Here is a 23,314-nt window from a genome sequence, read left to right as displayed (position 1 = left end):
GGCCAAGTGTACAAAGAGATTACTCTGTGGCTCAGCTCACAACAAGCTTTAAGTCTTGGGTGTCACCATGACAACCACGCCGTCCTTTCAATTAAGAACAGAAATCTCACAAACGAGAGTAGGAAAATGAGTAATCCAAGTTGGCTGTCTCCAGCATAAGCAGTACATTAAATGCTGCAGCACCTGTGTGGACACCAGATGCCACTGTGTGGTGTTGTGTGATGCATTGAATGTGGACCAACGTAGCCATGTAAGGGGACATATAATCTGTCAGATCGGCGAATCTTTTCATTTATGTGACAAGGCAGGAATTGGGTCAGACGAAAGTGTTTTCCCAGAGAACGAGACGGGAGAGGGAGTGTATGCACGCACATGCATGAACATACACACACAAATCAGTTTGTCAACGTCGGCCAGTGAGAAACGGAGGGGAAGGAGAGGGACATTAGTGCATTTACTAAATTACCACTTAACCCTCAATGGGGGTGGAGGAACATATAACAGACAATCCCAATTTTCCTTAGGTTGAGTCATGGGTTATTCCGGCTTTCAGAGTACTTGCAGTGGATTTGATACCTCTGTCGAGGTTAGGGTTTCATCAGCGTGGGATTGATCGATTCTATTTGTGCAAATTGCAACTGTTTACAGTTTATGATGCATCAACCTGTATTATTTATAAAGATGTGTACACTTCCAAGAATGCTCTTTAGCTTTGATGAGAAATCATTTGCTGACCTCATTATTTGTTGTTGGGTTTTTATTATTTGTGGTTACATTGAACTAAAAAGAATTATGCATGGTTGGTTAGTCTAGTGTTAAAAAGTGATCCTTTTCTTTGAGGTGTAGGGAGACTGAGTTTTGTGCAGTGAGGAGATGCATGAACACGTATTGGGGAAACAAAACAGCCACTGAGATGGCGCATGGCACAGCACAATGATTCATGTCATGACTCTACTTCTGCGATTGTCTGGCAACCAGTCCAGGGTGTACCCCGCCTACTGCCCAAAGCCAGCTGAGATAGGCTCCAGCACCCCCCGCAACCCTTGTGAGGAATAAGCAGTCAAGAAAATGGATGGATGGTCGGTTCATCAGTTCCACACAATGGCTACATAATATGGTTAACTGAAGTGATTAATTGATTATCGCGCCAGAGTAATGTGAAAACAAGCTTCCAAACTATACTGTATTTTTTGCTTCCTTACATCTAGAATTGATTACATTTTGGATCAGGATGAAACTACCTCATTTTAGAGAGTAAGATTCCAAGATAATTGGCCTTCAATGAACAGTTTCGCAGGTGAAAATATTAAATCTTGTTAGAGGTATGCAACACTGAGTGCTTGTTTGTTAATTTCATTTAGTCCTGCGTCCAGAATTGCATTTCCTTTACTATCAGCAGTCTGTACCCTTTTCAACTTTTTATTTTTCATCAGCTCAGGGTGAATCACAACTCTTACAAAAACAGGAAGAACAAGATACAGTATTTGACACACCACAGCATGTCAGGAGGCCACAAGAACTGTCCATATAGGCTACGAGAAAATCTCTACTCTGGAGACTAAAAGACAAAAACAAATATATCTTGACATGAGGCTTCTACTCTGAATTGATTTTAAAATATAGAGGATACCAAGCATAAAGACTACGAGGAAGATAACATTCACTCCTCTGAACAACATTTCCGACAAACTAGGTGAGTCTCTAGGCTGCACAACCATCACATTATTAACAAAACTAATGAGGCTGAGGCCTGAGGATACATGTAGAAATCCCAGAATAGACTCTAAAACTAAAGGAACTGGACCTACAAAGTTGATAATTCTGCTTGCAGATTAACAATGATGCCCTGATTGAGACTGCACTTTCCAGTCAGATCATGTCATAACTGTTACTCAAAACATTACAATGACAGACATTAAGGTGACAGTCAACTAAATAGCACAGGCGCGGAATGAAAATTGTGACTGCATTCTGTTGACATTTGTTTCACTAAAGCCTGAAGTCATTTTGTCTTCATCTTATTAAAAACACGTGATAGATGACAAGGCTCTGTATACATGTTCCAGTTTTGTTGCTTGGAGAGGAAAAGAAGTCATGGCCTTGCTAAATAGTCAGATCACTGATTAAATATGAAGCACAAGAAGGCTCCATTTTTTTTTTTAACTTTATTTGGCTGTGTGTCTGCTTGTGCTGCTCCTTGATTACACGGACGGGCGAAAACTCACTTCCGTCAGTTTTATGAGAGGTTCTTGCATTCGTCAGCAAAACGGGTGTCCGTCAGTGACAGACTGAGAGAATGCTCACCTCTGTATATATGGAAACGCAGAAAGTCCCAGCTTGTGTTCGTTCTGACCGCAGCATGTGCTTTAGAAAGCTTGGTCTGTCCAAGAGGCCTGTCATTTGAATATGAGCAATTTTGTAAGGAAAATGGATGGTGAGCCAACCACAGGGAATGTTTTAATTTTAACACTACTGCAGCAATTAGTATTACCCCTGCATTTATCATGATTGCACTTCACTCTTATAAAAAAAAGCTTCAGATAAGGTAAGAATCCAATGATTAATGTTATAAGAGTGGAGCCAATGAGATGGACCTGCCAGTTGACTGCAGCTCATCGTTGAAAATACACCAAAGCTGGAATGGCGCTGACCTGATGGCTCATCTGCAAGTTAAAATAACCCTGCGCGCCATGAGCCGCATCATATTCATGTGCAAACAGGCAGGGACAAACAGCAGGTGCCAAGGCAATTTTTCCCCTTTCAAACTGCTCTTTTATCCTGTTAAGCACTTAGCCTATTCAAAAATGACACAGACACACAGATCGCTGTAAGTGGCAGATCAAGCCATTAATGTGTCACATAGGTACAGCAGAATGTAAGCGGTAGACCAAGGCCGCGTCAGCGATGATCTTAGGCAGTGGATCTGACTTTCAGGAATCAGTTGCCACGGCAGCCTGTGTGGCGAGGGAAGCGGCTGCGCTCATGTCTGTGCACGAAGAGAGAGCTGATGTGGGGAGATCAATACAGGCGGAAACTGCTGAGGCCAGCAGTCTAGTGCTGTTCTCCACAAAACCTGTCTGACAAAGAGCGGCGGGAAAGGCAGCAGCCAACCTACCGAACTACGTTCCACTGAGTGCATACATATCGTAACTTACAGTTGCCCATTATACCCGACATAGGATTTGGAGGAAATACATAATTTCAGAACAGAGGCTTAAATTTATGCATTGTTGAACCACACCCTGCTCACAGCCACTAACTAAACCAGTCGACACAAACCAGTTACACTTCTTAGTACACAAAGGTGTGTCGCAAAACCCCAATGGCTGTTATTTGAACCCTCTGTGATGTTTTTGACTATGCTACGAAGGGAAAGTTGGTATACAAGTTATGCTGCTATGTGTGCATTAAAACAATCAATATGAAGCCTACAATCAATATGAGGGCTGAAATTTAATTTAAAAAAAACCTTCTAAATGGATAAAAATCTACTTTAACAAAAGTAGAGTGAATAAAACAAGCTTGCTAACAGTGGCAATCAAACTTGCTATCAAATCGTACAAATAAGCTTTTATTTTTATTTTTGGTGCTCCAGTTATGTTTCAAATCTCTCAGTATTCACCTCACAGTTACAGACAAACAGGAGGGAAGGAAACACCTCCTGCCTGTTGAGGAAGTCCATTTTCAAAGAGCACTCACAGTTAGGCCAGCTCTATACCAAACGAATGAACATGCACAACAAGAAGCCAAACGTTTACACAATGGTAGCAAACACCCAAGCCTGTAAATGACACACAGGCAAATAAAAGTAACACAGGAAAGATTGATTTGGGCAAAGACGTTGAGTTTATACTTTCAGACTGCACTTTGACTCTAATCAGAGGTTAGTTTTCCAAAGTACAGACCTGTCTCCCAGCAAACACTGAAACCTTATCTCGAGGGTCATGTGCCCGTCTCGTCTAGAAACCCTCCTCCCACTACAAACACATATACTTCCAAATACTATAAACAGCAAGCATTCCCAGACTATTTTCTGTTAGGCAGTTGTCAGTCTAAGTGCATAGACGTCTAAAAATGTAACATTCATACATACTGTCTATGCTTACAGGTTTGCATGTTTTGGTTTAAAGAACTAGAATAAAGGTTACTGTGAGCTTTATTGACCATGAGCACTGAAATTTCCCACTGTCAAATGTCAACATGAATTGGCATTGTCCTGCTTGTATAATGAAAATAATTGTTGATGCAGCAGTAAAGCACATCATCTTGTCTTTAGCTCAATTTACCTCTGTCAAGACAATAGATGAACGTAAAATGTGAATTTGAAATCTGATGAATGTACAATATGTTATTTTTTATATGGATTGTAAATATTTAAAGATTTCTACAAATTTGCCGACACTGACACCATTGACGACAGTTTACCAGTCCTTTCAATTATTTTTTTTGTATTTTCCAAACACCTAGTTCACCCCCAGGCGTGCTCGAAGAAGCACACCATTTGCACAAAAGCTCCCAACTCCTGCCTGGGTACAGTCGTAGCGCTGTCAATTAAATAAACCCTGTTAATTATGCCAGGGGTGATGAGACAAAGGCCCATTGTTTCCCCTCTTCCCTACTACTCAATCAAGGAAACAGTCACATCACTGCCATCAGTGAGGCGTGCCCTAATCAGCAGCGTCTTGCGTCCACCAGTCAGGAAGAAGCGAGAGTGGAGGAGGAGGTGCTGCTCACAAGCAAGTTATATGTGCAGAACTAATGTATGCAATCAGTTAAACTATAGATTGTAAAGCTTTGACAGCACAGTGTTCGCTATGCTGGACCTTGTCTAACATCACTTTCAGCTCCTCGCAAAGTGTCTTACAGAGATGATATTGTTGAATGATCAGCACTCCTCATACATACATACATACAACAAAAACAAAACATTCTATCCAATTTACATCACTTTATTGTACAAAAACAGGACATTATTTCAAATAGACAATGCAAAAAATGCACAAACATATTTTATGATTCGGTTACTGGTTTTGGACTGTACCGTTTTCGGTCGAGACCGACAATTCTAAAATTTATGAGAAAAAAAATACCGGTCAACAGCAAAGACAGCACAGCCAAGGATTCTGTTATTGTGATGTTAAATTAAAGGAACGATAACGAGGATGTGAACTGACACTTGTGCAACTGTCAGACTTCAGAAATTGAGGCGCAACCAGGTGAGTTCAGTGTTTATCATGCAACTCAAGTCATTACACCAGACTTGTCATTTGAAGAACGACAGTCTTGATTGTAACGTAGAGAACATTAAGTACAGTATGTTGTAGGGGTGTGAATTGCCTAGTACCTGACGATTCGATTCGTATCACGATTCACAGGTCACGATTCGATTCGATACCGATTAATCCCGATACGAATTTATAAGTCGATTGTTGTGATTTTTTCCATTCAAATTTAGAAAATACTAATCAGTAAACTTGTAGTGTGCAAGATTTGTATGAAAATGTATTATTTATTTATCTGAAACTTCAGTCTTATACAGGTTGTAATCTGTTTCATGTTTGAACAGCATTAAAATAAAATATTATGGCTTAATGTTCCGTTCATATAACATTCTTCCATGCTTAAGGTGTGAACCCTAACCCGAAGTAAGACGTTTTGTTGAATATTTTTCCATTAAAAATGGAAGTTTAAAAATCGATTTAGCCGCCTATTGAATCGATTCGAGAATTGCACGATGTAGTATCGCGATATATTGCCGAATCGATTTTTTTTTAACACCCCTAGTATGTTGTATACCTCACATACTATAGAAGCAGTAAGAAAACACACTTTTTAAAATTGTCATATGAAGGTCATGATGTTCAAAACCTAAGGTGTTTTCATATTCAGCGTTTCCAATACAAGTCTTTAACAGACAAGATCATGATGCCTTATTGAGGCAGAAATTATGACTTAAATATGCAAATAATTATAATACACAAAATGAGCATACCTTTAAGTGTCGGAAACATTAAAACATTACCCCTTTCAAAGTTCAAATCCAATAATGTCATCATTTCATTCAATGTCAAGTAGTCATCGTAAATCATGGTGTAATCAGAAACACAGTTTAAGAATTGAAAGTAAGGTTGTAATGGAATGCATAGAGTATGAAATCTTTAGTTTAATCAAATTAACTAATGCAAAAAAATAATAATGCATCCCACAACAAAATCAACTACTTCTAGTATTTTTTATGACCTCCATGACTGTTATGTATTGCAACATGTCTGATAGCTAGGCCTGAAATTAACAACTTGTCAGTCTTTTTCTCTGGCTCTACTTATTTGTGAAAATTTTACTTTTATAATTTTAACTTTAAAAAACTACTTGCGGTACTAATTAACAAATATTGTTTACTTCAATTTTGTAGTATCATATCCCATAGAAAATCTTAATTCTGACAAGAAACTAAAAGGTGTTCTTACAAACCTGTTGGGGTGTACTCATTTATACTGCGCATTGTAATTCTATATTAAAATACAATATAGACTGGGTTAAGTTATCAAAATCAAAAGTATCTGCTTTTGCAACAAATCTAAAACTCTAGTCAGTCACACGCCTACAAAGCACATGTTGGATTTTAGAGGACGCAACCTTCCATTTACTTTGGGTCAGAGTACACAATACTGTGATAAGACTGATTACATGGCCACGCCACCATTTTGAACTGCAGTTCCTGTGCCACTTTAGCCTCAATAGGACCAACAAATATGGAGTTTAGAGTTAGTGTTTGTTATTTACCCAAATTGCTATACAGTATTTGATACACTGAGTGAAAGTGAGCCTATACGTACATACTTCTACGTAATAGTTGGAAAATTGAGTCTTAGTTGGTCACATTTCTGTTAGCACACATCCCCTGAGGTGCATATGTATCAATAATAAAGTGAAGTGAAACAACTGTTTAAAAGTTTGAAACCAATAAGTATTCACAGTTGTAAAAATGAAGTGTGGTTTTCACAAGGGTTCCAGAGGAGATATGTTTGTTACCGCTGAATTGAGTACAGTGTTCTGTTAGAGTAAAATACCCCCAACAATGGGTGCTCTGTAATAGCACAGTCTAAACACAAATACAGAATGTGACTGTCCATAATCCAATCCAATTCAGCTGGAAATCAGTACGGTCTGGACTTTGCCCTAATCTAATGAACTGCATTCAGCAAGTGGACCCATACTCCAACATAGCCCATTAAGCCACACTAGAAAACACAAATGGCTCAGTTGGCTCATTTTGGTCAAGATTTTAATATCTTAACTTCTTGCTTGAATGACTGGTCATGACATCATGGTAGCCAACCTGACTTTTTCAGCTTGTGTCATTTTATTTCTCAGACACTTAATGACCTTAATAATAATAACATTACCATTATGTCAACACTGACTAAAATGTACTGATGGACAAGCAGCATTGTTCAGTGAATTGGAGGACTTAGGGCAGCTGCAATCAAAATATCAATTGTGTAACTGGTGTCAGACACGATCTGTATAAGGAAATTCTAAAATCATTTCAAATCATTTTAGTGAAAGTTAACTAGTGGCAAGAAAGCACCTAATGGAATGCTCAATCACAACATTAACCAACTGCATGATGTAAGCGTTCTCCATAGGTCATAAATAGCCAAGCATAGCCCTCGATAATAGCACAAGCAGCCATTCATTCAGATGGTTTGGTTACGTCTGCAGCATGAGTATGAAATTGATTTTGAATCGATTTTTTTTTTTTCAACTGCAACTAATATCCTAGAGGGTCAACCGAAAGTCGAACAATGGACTATGCTAGGCTAACATAATAAAACAATATCTGCAAACCTCCACACCGTCATGTCACTTGTCAGCTGGGTAACCCCTTATTTTTATTCATATGAGCAGATATAGCAATAGTTTTGTCGCTGCTGTATTTACACATAAATTCTGTGTTGTTTGATGAAGTTATTAAAATTTACAGTAAAGATAAAAGATAAGAGACATAAAACTTCAAAAGTAAACAGAATTTAAAAGTTCTTCTGTTTCTAAGATATTATATTACTGTACACAATATGAAGTGAACTAAATCCTACATTCAGCTTTTCAATTTGAAAAAGCGGTTATTACATTATCAAATCTCATTTTACATTTGAGTACCCATCAATAAAGCACACAACATTAATAAATGAATATTACTTTTAATATTTATGTTTCTAGCTTACTAAATGTTAGAAGGCTTGCATTTCTGCCGTTAGTCTTAAATCAAACAATAAGTAATTTAACTGTTGCTGATTATCATGAGTAAATGACTGGAGATCATCGATGTGCTGTCAACATCAAACACAACCTAAATTTGTGGTGCCAGCTATTATTTCTGTTTCTATTTAAGTATTTTAACTCATAGAAACCATTTCAACTACTGTGGCCTCTTAAAACATAAATTATATTTTCCTCTTAATGTTTCATGGCTTCACAGATATTAAATCCATTTAGTATCAGCAAAAACAACATTGCAGAGTTCTATTTATAGTAACTAATGTCAGTAAAGTTCGCAGGCTCTTGGCTATTCTAGGGGGGCAAGAGTATTAACCCTGCCAAGGCCGCTGTGTGTACATACAGAAGTGAAATACATGCAAAGACTACAAATAACAATGAAGACAACAGATGGTTGTGGCCATAGAAACGCTGGCTATAAAGTAATGGCAGATTGATAACATCTGCTTTTTTGTCCATTCATTTTATCTCTCTTTGATTTACATTCTATTTATCACAAGGTCTGAACAAATGTCAAAACAGGCTTAAGTAAGTTAACTTGAACATTGAACAAGAAAACGTGTTGCAAACACATAAATACTGCAGTAAGGAAATTTATGATGGTTCCAGCTAGCAGACGCAGTAATGCAACTGTAACATTTGATGGCATTTTTGACTGGCAGTACAAACCATATTTCTACACTGAGATATTGCTTGTAGAAAGCTCAGTATGTGGGGCAATCTTGTGATAACCTCTTACATCATGTGCTCAGTCAATGTGATCACAATCTGTGGTCTTGTCGAAACTTACCGGTCCATATTTTCATGTATAGATTACACAGGGAAAAATAACATGAACATGATCATTATTGTCAACTTGAATCGCCGTGAGTTTAGCGGTAGTTGCAAAGAAAAAATGAAGAGCTTGATGAATCACCACCAAACAGTCACACACAACGTGCTACGCGCAGTGACGTGTACTATTGCACAATACTTCCCGACAAACCGGACTCGTTACCGAGTAACTTACCACCGCTTAACAATCATTTGGTCAGCTTTACCAGGACTGAATGCGTTCCGTTCCGTGGGTTAGCTCACTCAGTACAGCAGACGCCAAACGAAGTAGCCTTAGCAGCCGCTCGGTAGGTCAGTGAAGGTAAATCCAACGTTAGCGTTAGCACTGTACAACTTTCAGCACTCTATCGATTTCATATCGATAAACGTGACCGGGCCAAGAATAACCAGCGGTATGTGCTTAGAATAAAAAGCTGGGCACATGAATGTTCGAGCTTGGGAAACAGACGGGAAGTAACGTTTGCTAGCTGCCACATGCTGTCGCTTATTGTGCCATGCTGGCCGCTCTGAGCAAAGTCACTTGACCACGTTTACTTTTAGCTTGTTCCGAAACACGCCTCGCAAACATGATCGAAAACGCACACGGACTTAAAACAACGGCGAGAAAAGGGGGAGGAGGGTGGAATACTCACAATCATGTACGGCGTGTCTCGGCGCGGTTTAAAGACACGGCAGCACGCAGTTTATTCGGATGTCTGCCTCGCACAATGTCAGAGATCAGATCAGCAGCTGCTTCCTCCATGCACGCAGCGCGCGGATCACACAGCGCACAGCAACGCTACCAAACCCCTAGCCGTCGTCATGGCAACACAGCGACTCCAGCCAATCACAGCCCCTCCCCTCCTATCTCCCCTGGCAACTGCCGCAGCGAAGGGGCTCCACGAGCGCGCACGCTATCCTATTTTGCATCGCCAAATGGGCTTTCACTTTTTTTTGTCATCTCACTCTAGCATAGCAAAATACATCTAAACATAGAGATATGATTAGTCTTTTAATACTTCACTACTGACAGTGACGTAGACGCCGGAAATATTGTTAGAGGGCGTTTAAACTGAATGTTGTTTAGACTATACACAAAACACCTCGGGGCGGGGATAGGATGTGTCACCACACCCACCACCGTGGACCCTCAGCAGGGCCCCACCTAAAGTAAACCGTGATACTCAGGAGGAGCTAACCAGACCAACAAAATAATGGCCACGTGCTGCGTGATACCTAAAAAATAATAATAATAATAATAATAATAATAATAATAATAATAATAATAATAATAATCTGCCAAGGTTCATCTAATATTTTTGGTATCTTAGCCAGATGTGATTCTAAATGTAGATTATGAAAATGAGTTATAATTCATGTTTGACTGACAATGTGTTGTAATTTAATTTTTTAATTTTTCTTCAGTTTCATACATACTTTAAACCTGACTGCATCACACTTCCCACACAAGTCCATCTTATTTTGTTTGACAGATAAGTCTGCTGGAGAATTGAAGCTTGCACTATGGAGGCCCTATTATAAAGCTCCAAAATTAGACAATTTAAATGCCAACCTACCTCACCAGCTGTCTGATTGACTTGATGATGTTCCTCACTCAAGTCCATTTAATATCACCAACCAAAAGTCGCACCTCTCAGACAGTTAACTCCATAGGACAATTCTATTTTTCTACCGGTAATTAATCTACTGCAAGTCAAAGACCGTTTACACCACAAAATTGAAATTTTACCCTAAATATTTGGCAGGGGGAAAAAAAGCAGCTTTTTTTTTGTTATCTCTACTTGGCTATCTGTGGAGTGCAGCTTTAACTGGCTGAAAGCGACTTCACACCAAACTGTAACTTTCACATACTGGTGACAGTGCTCAACCTATTTCATAAGTGCACAGAAGTACCTCTCTCTGGTCTGATCTAATGGCTTCCATGTGTGCCTTTATTGTAAATAAGCCACATACCTGTCACGCAGTCATGGCGTAGGCACTGTCTGTCGTTAATGCACACATTTGCTTTGGCCTCGTTTTAACTTGACAAACGGGTTTCGCGGTGGTGGTTGTATGCCATGGGAATTACCTGACTTGAAACATTTGTCTTCAGACCTGTCATTAAAATAATTTTTCATGCCTCGCATTTGAAACAGGCACATAATGCATACACAAAATGCGAGAAAAGGAAAGGAGAAGCGAGTGTTTTCATTGTCATGTTATATTCATTCATGTTTTTAAGGCCTATGCTGACATCATTTTCTTGCGCAACAAAGCTATTCTTAGGGACAGCAAGCTGCGTCGACTGTGTCCCATTTTCTCTCCCGGCGTCACTCTCAGGGATGAAGTTGCAAAGCTCGCGAGGGAGAGAGAGGAAAAGCATTAATCACCAGGGAAACTGTTGATAGAGGATGCCTTGAAAAGACAGGACCATTAGCCAATGTGCCCAAAATGGTGCTAATCTGATTGTTAAACAGGCTAAAACAACATGCCCCACTGACTGTCATCAGAAAAGATGAGCATGGTAGACTAGTGGAGCCAGGGTTGCATAACACACACTGTACTCAGAGTGTCATTGGGTAAAAAGTGTTATGTCAACCTGACAGTGGTTGAACTTAATTAAGAGTAAACGCATCTTTCCGATAAAAGGGAATAAGGTGAAGTGGTGCAGGATTACAGACTTTGAGTGGAGTTCATGTGAGGCAGTAAAAGTGAGGGGATGAACAATGAGGAATCTATCCCATCCTGTAGAGTAGCGACTGAGCATGAATGAGGGCGCGGTGTGCGCTTTGCAAGCCAGCCTATGGTGGCAGGAGTGGTCAGGAGCCCCCGCTGCTTTAATGGTCCATAAATCTGTGTGGGCTGGCTGCTCTGATGCTGCCCCAGTGAGACCCTCTCAGGCGGAAAATGAATCAGACCATTTTTACGGAGCACCAAGTGTTGAGCCTCTTGCCCTCCCTTACTGCCAGCGCGGCGGCGATAAGAGGTGCTGCACACACGCGCTACTCAATTTCAGCAGGTCTGGAGCTCATAAAACTGTCTACCAGTGACAAACCTTGTTTGTATACTGCACTATATTCCCTCTGTCCTCTTGCCTTTGTTGCACCCTCACTATTTTCTTTTTTCCCCTCTCCTTTTGGCAAGATTTGGTTTTGGAATGCAGTTGTTGACACTTAGGTGCCCAGTCAGCCCAATCTCATTTGCTATAGACCTCTGGTCCATATGAAGGCTGGCAAATATAGGTATTACAATTATGCAAATGAATAAATAAATCAAAGTCGAGGCATAGCACTAGCAGTATTTATAAATGCTGTGTATGAGTGGAACATACAGGAACCGGTCTATTTAAAGGTGAAATGTAAACTGAAGAACGCATGGTTACTTTAGGACTGTCATTCCAATGCACACCCACTGAATGTTACACAATATGATGACTTTGATTCTGTGCAGCATTTATAGGTATCTACACCAGGCACAGAGATTTTTTATTAGCAATATTAGAATGAATAAATAGCATCGCAAATTTTGCATCTTCATTAGGATTCTTAAGATGTTTATCGCAACAAAATTTTGAACGTGTTCAGGCAATTTTTCACTGTCTGCGAATATCTTTTCAAACATTTTACGAACCCTGACGAAATATCAGTTATCGGCCTCCTTGACTACTAATAATCGTTATTGGCCATGAAAAAAAAATTGGTCTATCAATAGTCCTAATGATGATATGTCAATATAATTGTTTCTTCTTTTTCTGTTAGTGTTTTAGGGGCCTATTCACTAAAGGTTTGCGTCGCCTTTGCACCGCACTAACCGGCAAAAATGGCGCAATCTGCGAGCGCCTAATTCACTAAACACGTGCAGATGGGGAAATCCGTCACTAAGTGCTCTGCCGAACAGATTGCGTTACGGTGCGCCGGTGTTATTTGCGCGTATGTAAATTAGGTAATTTGCATAGATTTGACGCAAAATATGCCCACCCCAATGCAAATGAGATTCATTGAAATGCAGCGTCTAATTCACTAACGATAGCGCAAATAGCCACACCGCGTTTGTGTGACGCAAATGACGTTTTTGGAAAGCATGTATTAACTGCTCCAACCTCGATCATGACAGCAGCGCTTGCCATTTGCAGTACAACATCCACGGCAGATCACGCAGAGAGGAGAGAGAGAGAGAAAAAGAGAGGGAGGGGGAAATTTATCTATGTTTGTTTTAGGACACATAACGTAACCCGGGCTGATCGGCAATGGCAGGGAGGCATTTTACTATCATTTTTACGTGCCAGATGCAAACTGTACGCCCACGCCAACCTCTGAAAATATATTTTTATTAAAAAACGATTGCACCAATAATTTGTACTTTATGAATGAATGACGTCGTTGTCGTCCTCTCTGCTCTTGTGCAGCTTAATGGCGCTCTAAACGCTTATTCTTGGTCCAACCTCGCTTTCTGATAATGTAATCTTTCTCGCAACTGTTACTATCACAACCATGTTCTTGGTGCAAATCCATTGCCGTGTGTGGTAAATCAGGTGCAAATTTGCTCCAAGCTGTCAGTTCTGTGGCGTGTTTGCGCCGGTATATGATTAGAGCAATATCCTTACTGAATAGGTGGGTAACTGAGCGCAGACTGCGGGTGCAGTTGTGCAATATTTTGCGCTATTACCGGACGCAGCGCATTCTTAGTGAATATGCCCCTTAGTTGGCTACTTCCTGATTGAGGATGGGAGGTGCTATTATCACTCTGGGGCAGGGCTGGGCAAACTCGGTCCTCGAGGGCCGGAGTCCTGCAGGTTTTGGATGTTTCCCTTCTCCAACACAGCTGATATATGATCAGCTCATCAGCAAGCTGTGTATAAGCCTGATAACAATCCTGTTGATTTGAATCAGCTTGTGTTGGAAGAGGGAAACCTCCAAAACCTGCAGGACTTCGTCCCTCGTCACCCAACCCTGGTCTGGAGAGTGGACAGTGATGATGCCATAGTGATATGACATGACAATACCAATTATAGTGAACTGCTGTAGTCACAACTTTATCAAGTTCCAAATAACAATTGCATTCAACTCAGGATGAGACATTACCCACAATAATTGTAAATCTGCCAGAGACTGCTGAAGTCCAGATGTGGTCACAAGAGGATCAAAGCTCATTTTATTTCTGTAAAAATCTATATTAATTCTGCACTCATAGGCTAAGAAGCTTGATCTATGTTACCATACCCGCCCACTAGCTGTTAGCAGAGCGAACCAGGCGTGGTCAACTTCTTTCAAATGCAACATTTGCTTTGTTCTTCAGGTTTCTTTCCCCGCAGGGTCTCCCAGCTTTTGCCTGCTGTCGTCCTCGGTTGAAGAGGATGTTTGCCTACAGAAGCCTTTTGTTTGACAATCCTTTCTGTTAACCCAGTTTTATGAATTGTGTCAGCACTTGCTGATTGTCTGTTATCTGTCAGCCGATAAGTGCCTCCCTTTCAGGCGTCGGCAATAAAGTGCTCAGTGTGGAGGGCAGCGGAATGATCTTTTCAATAGTAAAACAAATATCCTGTAATTCATTATTGATTCTATTTATTCAGGTTACATGCTGTATTACCAGGCCCATGTGTCAATTTGTTCCTTTCGAGGATTAAGCATGACATCATTAGGGAGGGTAAATTAAATTTAACAAGGGCTTAATTAAAAACAAACCCAACAGTTAAATGACCTTTAACTAGCTGCAAAGAGGCTGATTAGATGGTGATGAAAGACAATGATATGTCAATTTTTTACATTTTTACTGTTTAACTGATAATCAGTTAAGAGGAAAGCACTTGAAATAAAGACATCAATCACTCAGCAATCATATAAGAAGCCAACGACATGGCCAATAGCACAATTTTTCTGCAAGGCCCAAGAATTTGTGTCTTCACTACATTTAGCACATCCATCCCATCCATCCATCCATTTTCTTGACCGCTTATTCCTCACAAGGGTCGTGGGGGGAGCTGGCGCCTATCTCAGCTGGCTCTGGGCAGTAGGCGGGGGACACCCTGGACTGGTTGCCAGCCAATCGCAGAGCCATTTAGCATATTTTGTAAGGCTATTTTTTTCTTCATCATTCTTCTTGCTAACCATACAGTACAGTCAAATATGTCATCTTGATGATATAGTCGAAAAATACTGTGAAAGTCAAATCCGACACCAACTCCACATTGCTCGATTTACATTTCCTCTTGTTTACATCAGGCTGCAAGAGGCAATCAATACGCCTGTTTACAAAGACAATTATTTCTACAACTAGAATAGAACAAGCAAAAGCTTATTTAGGGACTCAATCTCTTTGTTTCCAGAAAATGAAACACACTGACTGAACTGTCATCTTTTTATTGCATCACCTTGAGTGTGTCTCTATTCTCTTTTATTGACCATTGTAATCTCGTTGCACTTTTAAGCACACTAAAGCATGCAGGCTCCGTGCAAAGCCCTTCCAATAGCCAAGTTAGACAATACGCCACATGCAGGGGTAATTGAATAAACCCATTGATCCCTGGTCGCTCTATTGCCAAACCAAATTTGGTTATTCACCCTTAATGACTGCTCCTTACAGGCAAATGAACACTTGGAGTCAATTAACAAAGAGCAGCAACAGTATGAAGGAAAGGCAACCCACATCTCATCTCTCAGTTTAAAATGCACCATCAGCTATGCAAAGTCGTGACGTCTGCGAGGCATCTGGCTGATGGCTTCACTGTCATAACAACACAAACACCAAAAGCTTTGTTCTTTGACACCCGCATAGATTTGCAGAGCTTCTGGTCCGCCCTGCCATTCCTCGGTCACAAACACATTGTATTTTCTTGGACAATTGTGGTTTTATGCCCAGCAGTGTTAGCTGGCACTACCAGTGTTATGCATTGCTAATGCTCCGGAATCATTGTCAGTATTCATGCATATATACTGTAGGTTCACAGTTAGAACTGCGTGTGGAAATATCTCAGAAAAAAAATGTATCCCAACTTTTATGTACAGCTTCAATTGATGATAACCAAGAAAAGTTGAACTTTCATGAATTCAAAGCGTAATAGGCACGCCCAAGATAAAACCACAACCATTTGTTGCAAACATACGGTACTGTTATAAACCTTTATAGGCCACTTTTTGCAGTACTGTCAGGTTCAACCGTAGACATTTATTGTAAAGCACAAAACATCAGTTTTTCCAATAAAACGATTTAAATGACTTAAGTTGTTAGCTGATATCCATTTTCTGTATAGCTGACTTGAAATTGAGATATATTTTGTATATTATCCTGAACCAGAGCTGTGTGATACAAAATATATACATACAGTATATAAATCACCTACTGTATAGGGTAAACCTCCTCTGAAAGTGTAAGTGAGTTAATTTAATGGTACAGGTAGTTACATGGTAGGCATACTGGAAAGTTACTTGAAGCAATTAATTCAAACTGGTTATAGTATTAGATATTTTGAATGCTATCCATCCATCCATTTTCTTAGCCGCTTTTCCTCAAGCCACTGGGTATTTATTTTAGTCTATTTTAATTGATATTTTATTTATTTTATAACTGTTCTCTATATAAAAAAAAATAGGGCTGTGAAATAATTAATTTTTTAAATAAGATTAATCACATGCAAAAATTTGAATAAATCGCGATTAATCGCGTAATTAAAAAGGCTTTTTTTTTTTATAAAAAAATTTTGCCCGCCAAATTTGAAAAGGACCTGTTATGTGTTAATTCTTTCGACATTTAATATTATGACGATTTCTTCAGCATTTTTGATCCACTGCACACGCTCATCCTCCTCTTTTTCTAATCAGTTAATTATTTGCATAATTTAAAATGGAAAAAAAATATTTTGACATGAACAAATATTCTGAATGTCAAAAACAAACATTTATTAAATACTTTACCTTAATGCAGGTAGTTATGTTTATTGCTGAAACACAACCTGCGCTACAACGTAACCATCCGCTGTCAGCTAAAGGATCATCTGCAGTCAAAATTAATAATGTGATTAAACTGCATTATGATTGAGATTTTTTTTTTCATTAATTAATTAGTTAATGCTTTGACAGAAGTAATAAAAAGGTTTGTTTAATAAATCAATAGAGAAACAAAACTAACATTAATTTCAGGTAATTTCAGGAAAAATACTATATCATTATTGGGAAATGAAATTACTTAGAATGTTGTCTATATTGCATAGAAAAAACAAACTAAAATTAAAAAAACAATTTCGTTAACGAAATAAAATGCTGTAAAAAATAAACGAAAATTAACTGAAACTACATCTTATGTTTAAAACTAACTATAATTATAGCAAAAATGTCCTCCGTTTTCATCTTTGGTAATTAATTCAATGTATGAGCCTTTGGGGATGATTTTTTAAATGTGATTTCAAGTACATTTATTTTTATATTTACCAGAATAAGGACGTTTGAAAGTGTGTCACACAGAAGTCACGTCATCTAGCAGCAGCCACTAGAAAAGCAACTTCAGATGATGTTACTCGCATGGTGGTTTTTTAATATTGCGCACAAGTAATACACATTTCTCTTAAAAAACTCAAACTAATATTGAAACTAACTGAAACTAAACTAAAACTAAGCATTTATTAAATAAATAAAATAACTAACAAAATCACACTGAAAACTAATTAAAACTAACTACATTAAAAAACAACAACAACAACAACAACCTCAAAATGAAATTAAAACTAACTAAAATGAAAAATTCCAAAACTATAATAACCCTGTTCACTTGTCAATCATAGGGTTACCAAACAGAGACAGAAGGCCACATGTAAACCCAAGCAAGCACATTGAGACTGCTCCAACAGAAAGGCCCAGGTCAATGATGATGTAATCCTAAAATCTTCTTGTGAAGCAACAGATTTATCCACGAGCGTACTATGTTGCCCTATAATATCATTAAATTTGAATTGTAGTGACGCGTCTACGATGTACCCCTCCTCTCAACCCAAATCCTGTGACTCTTACAAGAGGTAAGTGGTATAGAAATCTGAATATCTTTTCTTAGGCGATGAGCTAGGACCTAGCGCAAGATAAAAATATGCACTCATTTGGAGGTGTCAGTGAAGCTATTAGGTGACTGCTCTACCTGCATTTGAGGCACTCGGGATTCATTTTGAACCCTTGTGTAACCTTTATAGGGCACTGATTGAAATCATTAATCTAAAACCTATTATTTTAAAAAGAACACAAGATGAACGCTACATCAGTTGTCCATTTTGCCTCAAGTTTCAGTCACCAAAAATGGTTCCTTGCCCTATACTGTAATTAAAATGATGCCTTGCCTGAAAAATGGCTACAAGTACCACTCTACCAGTTTGGTCTCTACTCAGCGCATAAAAAGCGAGAGTGACCCAATGCCTGAGGGCAAGTGTCTGTCCACCCTGAGACGTCAAAGAGCCTGACTGCATGGCTGTAAGAGGGCACAGACTGGAGAAAGTGGTGCAGTGCCTCCGTGCCTGGCTGAGCGCGGGGTAATGAAGCATGGCAGAAAAGAGAGGAAAGGAGTGTGTCTGCAGGGTAGGCATGGCTCTCGTGTTCCTATGCAACCAAGGCGGAGGGCTAGGTAATGCAGGACCACCTCTATGCTCCATGCTATCCCCTTTCCTATTCTGTGCTCTCAAAATATAAATGTGATCCTGTCATGCAACATATCACATTTAATTAGCTTTCATGGGAAATGATGTGATATTATCATTTGAAGTGGGTGTGTAGTTTCTAATCATATTAAATTAAGAGCTCAATAATTACCCCTACTGAAGTATTAATGTGTAACATTTATCTTTATGAGACTTTTGCTCTTGCTTTTTCTGAGAGACATTTGGCACTATAATCAAAGGTCCACTGAGTCTGACTAGTGTTAATTTTGTCTGCCTTTTTTCAATTTAGTCTCAGTTTTAGTCAAATTTCAGTCACACTTGTTTTTATCACAGTTAGTCAACCTCATCCCATTTTCAGTTCACTCTAAATCTATGTCACATAAAATGTTCTCTTCTTTTCGATGAAAAACAACTTCACACACAATTACAGTGGCCACTATGGCTCCATGCTATGAGCTAGTAAGTTAGCCAGCATTAGTTAGTAGGGATGTAACGATAAGCGCAATATCGTGATATAGTGATATTAAAACTGCCACAATATCGTAGTCGTCATGTTTACGATATTTAAAAGCATCACATCTGTTAAAAAAAAAAAAAAAAAAAAGTCTAGTAGATTTCTATTTGTGCAGTTCTAGCACACTCTGGTGGCTAGTTGTTTTTAATGCAATTTAATTTTCATTAGGGATGTTTTGGCCCTTCTTTGTTTCAAATCCGCACTAATGGTCAGATGAAGGGGAACGTAATATGCCTGTGAATCAAGTCAATAAGTGGAGGAATGTGCTTGCATTAACAAGTAAGCGTCTCAATAATAGTTATTAGAGATTGTAGGTGGTTTATATGCTTTGGTGTTATGTACAAAAGCACAATATTTGTTTTTTTTTTTTTTTTTAGTATGAGATAATTTTTTTAACAAAATTGTGACCTTTTTAAATATCGCCAAACTCCCCACAATATCGTGATAATTATCGTATCGTGAGCTTCATATCGTGATAATATCGCATCGTGATGTTTGGATATCGTTACATCCCAATTAGTTAGCAGTCACATTAACATTATTGTTGGAATGTCCATTGGATTAATGTTAAGTTATAACTATAATTTACTTTTTTTTTTTAAACCCTTCACCGTGACTCCACCTCCTGTCTGTCCCATGTGATTGTGCTGTGTGTCACATGACAGTGTCACAGACGTGACAGATTAGCAAAATCATATAATTTCCGTCTCGTTTTTGTTCATGAATTAAATGTCCATTGATTTTAGTCCAGTGTTTATTAAGGACATTTTCGTCTTGTCTTCATTATTCAACGAAAATGCATACTGGTTTAATCCCAGTTATTGTTTATTAATGAGGGTTTTAGTCTACTCTAGTGTAGTTTTAGTCCGGTGAAAAATGTGTTGACAAAATTACTTTTGTTGACGAAATTAACACTAAGTCTGAAATGTTGACTTGACTGACAGACTCAGCATGGGAGGATGTTAATTCCTCACCTAACCTCAGAGTATGTCCCATATTTTGGCGAGCTTTTAATTTGCATACGGGTGAATACATTTACCAAGCTTTGCAGCCTTTTAAAACAAGGTCAGTGACTCAAGTGGAGGATTAAAAATAACAGCACTGGCTGCCTAAAAAAAACAACAACTCTCCCAACATCAGCTTCATTGTGTAAGTGGGAAAGTGTATCATGTTAGGTTCGGGATTCCTACAGAGCATATTAAACTACCTCAAAAGACTACCTATTGTGATGCCACACGTTTCCTGTGGGCAACAAGTGTGGATCTATTCTTAGCTGCCGGCCTGGACTTCAGCACGCGCTGCTCCCATTGCTTCTAGGTTGGACAGGATGAGGTGAGATTTACTCCTTCCAGGTCCCACTGTGTTGTTGTAGACCGTGTCCAGCTGTAGAGACGGTGGGGCCCAAAGGCCATCTGTCCCCAAGCAGAAGACTTAGGGTAAAAAGGAGGCGGAAACGAGATGAGCTTCGATGGGGGGGGGTGGCTTTGTGTTACCATAAAGCTGTCTCTCCTCTCTCCTAGCAACGGCCTCCCATTTCCTCGGTTTTAGGCGGCATGGTCCTCTTGGTCGGTGTGCGCGGCCCCCTCACTCACTCTCTCCTTGTCCTATTTATGGTAATGAGCCATCTGCCCTCTCTGTAACAGCCGCCCAAATAGAGGAGGGGATGGAGGGAGGGGTCTCTGATGGACAAGAGTCTGAGACAAAGATGCTTATCCTGTTGTGTCTGCCTCTGCCCCAGTGGATGCCTTCAGATATTGACAGGGTTAAATGATGATCAAACAGAAATAAGTGTTGTGGAAGCATAAAGGAGAGGTATCTAAAATGAAGGGCGAAACCAGATGATTTCTACGCGCATCTGACAGAAGTACAGAGTGACCACACCACTATATCAGTATAAATGAAGTATACATGCAGTACATGCATCACAAAAGGGTATTTGTAATGTCAGTACCCCTCCCCGGTCTTCTTGCGCCCACAGTTTTGACTACTGAGCCGAATAATGCACAACCCACTCATTATCCTCTGCTGCTGTATGGATGCGTCCCTGTGACTTAGTGACATGATAGCGCTGGTCACATCAGCCAATACAAAGCGTTCAATAGACCTCTGTTGCCACTGGATACAAGATTGGTTACCAAGCCAACACATGTGCTGCACTGTCATAACTCAAATGGATTAGTCAAGAAGAAGAAATGTCTTTTTGCAAAGGGATAACATGAATAATAATAATAATAATAATAATAATAATAATAATAATAATAATGATCACAGGGTGTACAGTATAACAGGATTTGTACAGTACCAGCACAAAAGCTAATATCCTCAGCTACTGCTTTGCAAGGTCAATCGCCATTAACTTGCCACAAACCCACAAAGAAAAACAGGTGGCTGGGTCATTGACCCAAAAGCAGCAATGCTGGTGGAGGCAACTGTAGTTGGCAAACAAACACAGAAAGGTAGGGAGGCCCTAAGGCAGTGGTGTCCAAACTACGGCCCGGGGACCTTTTGCGGCCCGCCGTCCATTTTTCAGTGGCCCGCGGCATATGCTAAAAATGGCATTTGACTCAGTTAAAATAAATTAACAAAAACAAAAATGTTTGGAGATGGTCAAAGTAAGAAGGGAGGGTGTCGAAAAACACAAGTGCCAAGGTTATTTTAGTTAACTAAAACTAACAAAATAACTAAAACTAAAATACAAAAAACAATTTAATTAACAAAATAAAATAAAAACGAAAATTCTTTTTAAAAAACGAAAACTAACTGAAACTGCATTTTATGCTTACAAAACTAACTAAAACTAACTATAATTATGAGCCAAAAAAATTGTTTTAGTCTTAGGTGTGATTTTTAGTAGATTTATTTTGATATCAACCGGAATAATGACGTTTGAAAGTATGTCACACAGAAGTGCCGTCATGTAGCAGCAGCCAATAGAAAAGCATCGTCAGATAACGTTGCTGCCATAGTGTTTTTTAAATATTGCGCACAAGTAATACACATTTTTTAAACTAAAACTACTACTGAAACTAACTAAAAAACTAAAACTAAGCATTTATTAAATAACTAAAACTAATAAAAAAATAACAGAACCACCATCAAAACTAATTAAAACTAACTAAATTTAAAAAACAAAATTCAAAACGGAATAAAAACTAAAATGAAAAATTCCAAAACTATAATAACCCTACTGCTATATTACAAATAAATTGGTTTACATACTGTAGCTTCTAAATATGCAACAGCAGAAATACATTATTTGTACAATTATTTAGGACTAAACACAATTTCTCTTCATAACATTATGTGGCCCTTGCATCCTTCTGATTTTCTGTATGTGGCCCTCAAATGAAAAAGTTTGGACACCCCTGCCCTCAGGTGACGTGGAAGAAAAAGACAAGAAAATAAAAAAGAAAAAAAAAGAAAGAAAAAAAAAAGGTTGGAAAAAATGTTTGGTTAGGTTTTATTTTGGGTCCCTCGCCCCCCCCCCCCCACGTCCCTTGTTTGTGCCATACAAAAAAAAGTAAATTAAGTTTTGCAGCTAAGCAGTCATCAGGTGTATAATAAAATTGTAAATCAAACAGGCAAAATTAATTTTAGACTAATCTGGAAATTTTTTAAATCTGTCATAAAGCAGTCGAGCAGTAGTTACAATAACAATAACAATAATAACAATATTAATAATAATAATAATAATAATAATAATAATAATAATAATAATAATAATATCACTGAATCCTCATCTTAGGAGAGTTTTTATCGATCACCAATAAGGAAGGCATCTCCCAGACAATAGACTTTCTCGATTGGATGGAGAGCTGGCGACAAACACATTGTTGGTTTGGACCACAGCTACCATGTGACACTCATTTCATTCACAACATCTGGTGAAAAGCGAGAGGAGACATCTAGTGGGCAATGAGTGCACATAAATTGAGCTATGGAGAATTAGAGCGGCGGTTGTTTGTTGGTATAATGCCGTTAATCTAAAGAAGGAACTCGATTACTGCACTATAGAGCTGGATCTGTTTTTAACATCTGGCATTAAAAAACAAAAAACAAAAAAAACCCGACATATTTAA

General features: G+C 38.9%; 1 protein-coding gene across 5 annotated transcripts in view; it reads right to left on the bottom strand.

Annotated features, from left to right (window-relative positions):
* foxn2a (forkhead box N2a) overlaps positions 1–23,314 on the bottom strand; it is a 37,893-nt gene that overhangs the window by 12,189 nt on the left and 2,390 nt on the right. The window contains exon 1 of one of the 5 annotated variants that reach the window (XM_077496410.1): positions 9,747–9,893. The exons of 1 other annotated variant lie outside the window; for it this stretch is intronic. Coding sequence is in view for 1 of the 4 variants with exons in the window: in XM_077496409.1 (XP_077352535.1) it covers positions 9,071–9,086 (16 nt within the window). In the remaining 3 variants the exon portion in view is untranslated. Of the gene's footprint in view, positions 1–3,905; positions 3,921–9,070; positions 9,175–9,289; positions 9,614–9,746; positions 9,894–23,314 lie in introns of those variants that run through there. 3 more of the 5 variants (XM_077496411.1, XM_077496409.1, XM_077496412.1) reach the window with 3 other exon arrangements.

This window comes from Festucalex cinctus, chromosome 14 (assembly GCF_051991245.1).
Source record: "Festucalex cinctus isolate MCC-2025b chromosome 14, RoL_Fcin_1.0, whole genome shotgun sequence".
Lineage (NCBI taxonomy): Eukaryota > Metazoa > Chordata > Actinopteri > Syngnathiformes > Syngnathidae > Festucalex > Festucalex cinctus.
Note: the sequence above shows the minus strand (reverse complement) of the source record. Positions and strands in the feature narration are given on the sequence as shown.